This window comes from Suillus paluster (assembly GCF_016628075.1).
Source record: "Suillus paluster strain FC165 chromosome Unknown EDB91scaffold_886, whole genome shotgun sequence".
Lineage (NCBI taxonomy): Eukaryota > Fungi > Basidiomycota > Agaricomycetes > Boletales > Suillaceae > Suillus > Suillus paluster.
Window position 1 is genome coordinate 233 of NW_024538446.1, and position 6,380 is coordinate 6,612.

General features: G+C 45.4%; 1 protein-coding gene across 1 annotated transcript; it reads right to left on the reverse strand.

The window, feature by feature from the left end:
• Positions 1-2,716: 2,716 nt before the first annotated feature.
• On the reverse strand, positions 2,717-2,878 carry EDB91DRAFT_1067996 (uncharacterized protein; the record flags this gene model as incomplete). Its single annotated transcript, XM_041314844.1, has 1 exon — positions 2,717-2,878. A coding segment is annotated over one exon (162 nt), but the record flags the coding sequence as incomplete, so codon positions are not given.
• Between the last annotated feature and the right edge of the window lie 3,502 nt (positions 2,879-6,380).

Below are 6,380 nucleotides of genomic sequence, written 5' to 3' on the forward strand. Positions count from 1 at the left end.
TCGACACTCGAATCTTGAATCCCGAGACTCGAATCACTGAGTACCGAGTACCAACACCCGAGATTCGGTACTCAGTACTCGGGTGTCAGGTGTTGGTACTCGACTTGAAACTCGTAAAAATGTATGAGTTTCCAGTTGAGGTTTGAATTTCAAGTTGAGTCTCTCTCGAGTCTCCAGTCTGGGTGTTCAGGGCTCGGGTTTCGGGTTTCAGGGTTCAGTACTCGGTACTCGTTACTTGGTGAATGTCAGACATGGTGTATTCAGGCTTTCTGGTATCTATCTACTCGACGAAGATGTTTCGATTGACGAGCACTGTGGTGAAACACGACTGTGATCTTATTAGTATCACTCGTCGCTGAGTCTGAGTCGACACAAGGCAGCTCTCTGGTTCTCTTTCAGTGCTTTCATGGATATAGTATACCAATACCTAGGCCTATCTGTCTATATGATACGTATCTGGGCCCACCCGTCTGTCTAATATTACCCGACATCAGCCCACCCGTCTAGGTAAAATTCCCAACTTCGGCCCACCCGTCTATGTAATATTTCCCTACGTTGGCCCACCCATCTATGTAATAAATAATTCACCTCACCCTTGGCCCACCCGTCTATCTAATATTAACCCACGTCGGCCCACCCGTCTATATAATAAATATTTCACCTCACCCTTGGCCCACCCGTCTATCTAATAAATATTTCACCTCACCCTCGGCCCACCCGTCTATCTAATAAATAATTCACCTCACCCTCGGCCCACCCTGTCTACCTAATAATACCCCACGTCAGCCCACCCGTCTAAGTAAAATACCCCACGTCGGCCCACCCGTCTATCTAATATTTCCCTATGTCAGCCCACCCATCTATGTAATAAATATTCCACCGCTCCCTCGGCCCATCTGTCTACAAAATAATACTAATATGTCGGCCCACCCGTCTATATAATAATATTTGCTATACATCTCTCCTCAGGTCTATAATATATGTCAATCCTACTCTACATATTACCCACATGGGCCCACCCATCTCCATAATAATATTTCTCCCAGGCCCATCCGCCATCGTCGATGATATATATAACATCAGCATAGATGGGCCCACCCAGTCAACATCGGGAATATACATAACATCGGCTTATAATACGCTGGCCCGTATTACACGGGATATTATGTAGGTCAGGTGACCCATATAGTACGGGATTTGTCACTGAAGGGGCTCTTCTCAACTGACCATTTTCGATGTTTGGGACATTTAAATTTTCCCACACTCAATTCTTTATCTATTTCACTTCCCCAGTCCTCAATACTTCATGGATCTTTCTGAAACTTGGGAACTATGATTAGGGACATATGGGAGACATATTCCAGGTGTCTGATTATTAGATGCTGATGCTTCGAAGGTGTGGGCCCCTTATCAGTAGAAATAGCAAGTGTATACACCAACTCAAACCTCCGGCATATTTTTAGCTGATCCTTGGCATAAAATGCATTTATATATGTACCACTGATGATATATGAGCAGGGTGGATCATGTATGCAAGGGTAAGATACTGAAAAACATCAAAAATGTCAAAAATGCGATTTTCTATGTTTATGTTCCTGTAGGTATCCTGGAGTAGATGGGTGATACATGTTTTCTAAATATGCATATAAATAGACCCCCTAGCATTATTGAGGTCCGGTCCTGCAGGAAAAAATTTCACAGGGGGTAAATCATCAGGAGAGGGTAGGTATACTGCATCACAGGGTCTTGTCCTATGGTCCTGGCCTTCTGATGCATTGTTCCTACTGTTTGATGTATGCAGGGGATAATTTTTCCAAGTATATCCATCTGGAAATAAATACATGGGAGCATATTTTGTATTTTCCTATATATATGCTATATCTATTGATGTAGGGCGCTTCAGGGGGTCAAACAAGTGGTGGAATCTCTTCATATACACTCCTGAATGTGTCCTGAATACCCTAGAACACTTCCCTATCAAGGGGGCAAATGTGCGAAAGTGTTCTGTAGGCAATGTTGAAAGGGCCCTGAAGGAGGAGCAGGCACACAAATAAACAAAAAGTGGACTATTATATTATAATATACATATATATATATATATAAACTACTACTTATATATGAAGGGGGACCTATTGTGGTGTGGTGGTGAAGCTGCAGTGAGGTGAGGAGGGTGTGAGAATAATTGATATTGTGGAGATTCCCAAAATGGGCGATGTTTTTGGTGTTGTGGGGTAATTCCCACACTGTGTGGCTGAAAAGTGCGAACATGTGATGTGTGTTGTGAATTTCCGCTTTTGGAAGCCAAAATTGCGGTTAATTTAGTTGATGTATTAATATAGCCTGCAAGAACCAAGAATGGAGGGGTGGGATATTTATGGGTGGAGAAGCAGCAAGAACTAAGAGGAACTGATGCAGACAACCTATTTTTAGTTGATGGATTAATATAGCCAGCAAGAATAGATGGGAAACTCTACCCAAATTGGGACATGAGGATCAGCCAAAGAAGTTCAATAGTGTCCCAGTGCTGGTATTGATACAAAGAAGCCTGTATGCATAATTTGCTGGGACTGGATACATAGTGTTCTACAATCCCCAGGCTTGTATCAATAAATATGACACTATGGCCTCGGCGGGTAAGATGAAAAAGATGCAGAAAGGGATGTCATTGTGCGCTAAGTACCAACAAATAATAAAGCTCGAAAAAGTGTTGAGAGAATTAGAAAGCAATCTCAAAGGCATGGTGATCTGTGTACTTATTCACATAGTATGCTCGAAACATATCATAAGACTGATAATACTTGAGGTCATAGGAAACAGACTGTGCACCATAAATTGGAATTAGATGCGCTGCATGATAAATGTCACGAATTCCTAATATGAACCATTTTTCATTTCTCGGTTTTCCTTCGGCTACTTCCAGTACCCGAACTGGTCACGTGACTTCTCACCCTGTCACACCTTCACCTCTTCACATATCACCTGTGGTTTCTCCGATTGGCTCCCCTACTCCACGGGCTAGAACAATCTCGCTTCCCAAAGAAGAACTGGTCGGAACTTGGGTTTCTGTTTAGTCGCTGTCTTACTCATTCGCTTATATATCATGATGTCATACTTAGTAATCTGCAGTATCATATGACTCTTTTCTCATTGGCTGATTTCTTTCAGACTCCTATTCAATGTTATGTATAAGAATAGGCTAGGTAGCGTAAGTACTCCTTAGACTTAACCTCTTCATTTCCTACTATTGTAGTGACTTAGACGTTCACGCTCAATACTATCCTGTTCCTCATCATCTTTGACCAAGTCCTAGTGGTTGTGAACTCGCCTTCATCATTATTAGTGAACGTTGGTCATAACATTAGGTTAAGTCTCTCTTACCACTCCGACTCGAACTTTGTCTTGGACCCCAACGTCCTCGACGAACTTCACCGTGCTATTCTGCTTGAGAATATTCTCGCGGATTACGTTTTTTGTTCAATCATCATTTCCCCAACGTGTTTCAGTATCTCAATCTCTTTACATTAGTCTTTAGTAGAAGTGAACCAGGCCCTCGTCTTACTACGAGCCGCCAGTTCATAAGGATCAGTGACTTTAGGTCCTGTTTCCACACGTCTACAGTTAGGCCCAAAACCCTGCCAACTGTACGCTACAATATCTGCTTTCTACGTAACAGAACGGCACTCGCGACAGTCCTCTCACTGTCTAAATACTTTATGATAGGAACCTAGGGTGCTAAAAGTAGACCCAAAGTTCACCGCGTCCTTCGTGAACTCCTCTCGAGTTCTTTTAGGTTGACGAACCGCTACATGTGCTGCATTCGCACCTTTGTTATCATGGCTCCGCCATACAGATCCCACCTAGTTGCGGCCAGAGAACTCGCACTCCACACTGTTTCCTGTTTGGATTCCTCTTGTAGATTCTTCCATGTCCGAGAATCTAGGAGAAACTGGGATCGTCGTTTCCGAGGATATGGAAGTGACAGACGCTCCCCCAGCTGTACCAAGAGTAGCGACTCCACCAAGGGGAGTAATCCACTCTCCGGCCCCGCAAGGATGGAGAAACCCATTAGGCCCATTAGCACCTGCAGAATCATCCACCACCCCAACCGCAGGCCCTTCTGCACCCTTCGGCATCTCCGGGCCCGGGTCGAGTATCATCACCCATCAGGACATTTCGCACGCAATCAACGCTGTCGTCGTAACAGAAAGAGAGTACACCAGGCAGTTCATAGACGGTCTACAGAAGGAGATTGATGAGCTGCAAGCAGGTCTGGTACATGCGGACGATGAGATCGACTACCTGAAGATCAGGGTGAGGGATCTGGAAAACTCCTTGACGGTTGCAGAGGGCCATATCACGGTTTTGCAGAACTTACCTACGACGAAGATCCCAGGTGCTACATCTGGGACTTCAGGCTCTGATATCAAGATGGCGAAACCTATGGACTTCACAGGGGATAAGAACTCCATTGACATTGACACCTTCCTCACCCAGCTTGCCATCTATTTCACAGGTTACCCAGGAGCAACAGAGCAGCAGAAATGCACCTGTCTTGTCTCCTTTTGTCGTGGAGCAGCAGCGAAGTGGGCAGAGAGTGTTACCCCTATGGCGCTCAGCGGCCATCCTGGGTCCTACGACAGCATCATCAAGGACATGAAGGTCATGTGGACCGTTGTCAACAAGGAGGAGAAGGCAGCAAGAGAGTTGGAAGCTCTCTGACAAGGCAATCGTACCGTCGGAGAATATATCTCCCTCTTCCATCAGAAGCTTGCCTTCTGTCACTTCTCTGACTACGAGTTAATGCGCAAAGTCCGCCATGGATTGGACCAGTGAGTCAAAAACTACCTGGCCAACATCCACCCTAACAGGAAAGACACCCTGGAGGGATTGATCAGGGAGGTGCTCCTAGTCGGACAGAACCTCGAGGAGCTTGACGACGAGAGGAAGATGAGCTTCGCACAATGACAACCTTGGCAAGGCTCCGCTGTTCCACCCGCACCAGCTGGAGCACCCAAGACTACATCGCAGGGAGGAAACACCATGGATGTAGATGCAACCAGAGCAGGAGGCAGACCCCGGCCTCAAGGACAACAGGGAGCAAAATTCATTTGCTATCGCTGCGGAGAAGAAGGGCATATGGCCCATAACTGCACGGGAAAGCCCCTTGACCCAAAAGGCAAGGGACCAGCTGTCCATGCTGGCAAGGTGGAAGAAGTTCCAGCAGTGAAAGCACTCACCCTGGAAGATATTAACCGCATCGTGAACGAGCGCATCTGCCTCTCCACTATGTACAACCCTGCAAAGAAAGAGGAGCAGAAGGGTTTTTAGGGAGATCGAAGTCAACTGCAGACTTAGATCAAAGAAATTGTTTTTCCATTCTCAGTGACTCGGCAATTATGTTTGCAGAAGTATCAGAAGTTTGTTCTGGAAATAAACGAGACCATTTCTACTTGCCAGTTACGTTGGAAGGGAAACACAAGAAAGCAGCTGTCAATGCTCTAGTGGATTGTGGAGCAACGAACCTTTTCCTCAGCAAAAAATTCGTAGAAAAAAATCAAGTTCAGATTAAGCAGTTGTTGCGACCAATGTCGATCCGTAACATTGACGAAACAGACAATTCCGCCGGACCAATTATGCATTACGCAGACTTGAAGCTTACCATAGGGGATCATGAGGAAGAAGTAGCCTTTCTGGTCACAGACCTAGGATCCAATGATGTTATCATTGGAATAGATTGGTTACGATTCCACAACCCCAGTATCGATTGGAATGCAGGGAAGGTGTCATTAGACCGTTGCCCAGTTAAATGTCAAGAAACCAAGGTCAAGGACAAAAAGACCAAGGTGAAGAAGCGAACAGCCATGAACTGTTCGATCCTTCCGGTGTTGCCCGATTTGATACCGACAGAAGATGACAAAGATGAGGATATTGAGGAAGCCTCTATCCATCATCGGGTTCAGTTGAACAGCCTCAGCTCTAAAATGTACGGACATGTGGGTACTATACCTGCCAGGCTTGAGGATGAAGAACAATCAGACCTTGCTACTACTGTTGGTCAGAAGGTGCAGATCGAGGAAGTCAAGGATGAGGATTCATCACAGAATGTGTGGATCAGGTACAAGAGTTCGGTGGCATCAGAGTTAGCGCAGCAGGAGGAAAAGAAGAAGGAAAAGAAGCCCGTAGAGGAAATGGTGCCAGACTGGCTCCATGACTATCTTAAAGTTTTCTCCAAAGAAGAGTCTACTCGATTCCCTGAGTCTAAAAAGTGGGATCATAAGGTAGACCTCAAGGATCCTAACGATCTTCCTCCCAATGCAAAGGCATATCCTCTCTCCCCCGCCAAAAATGATGCATGTGAGAAGTGGTTAAAAACAGGAATA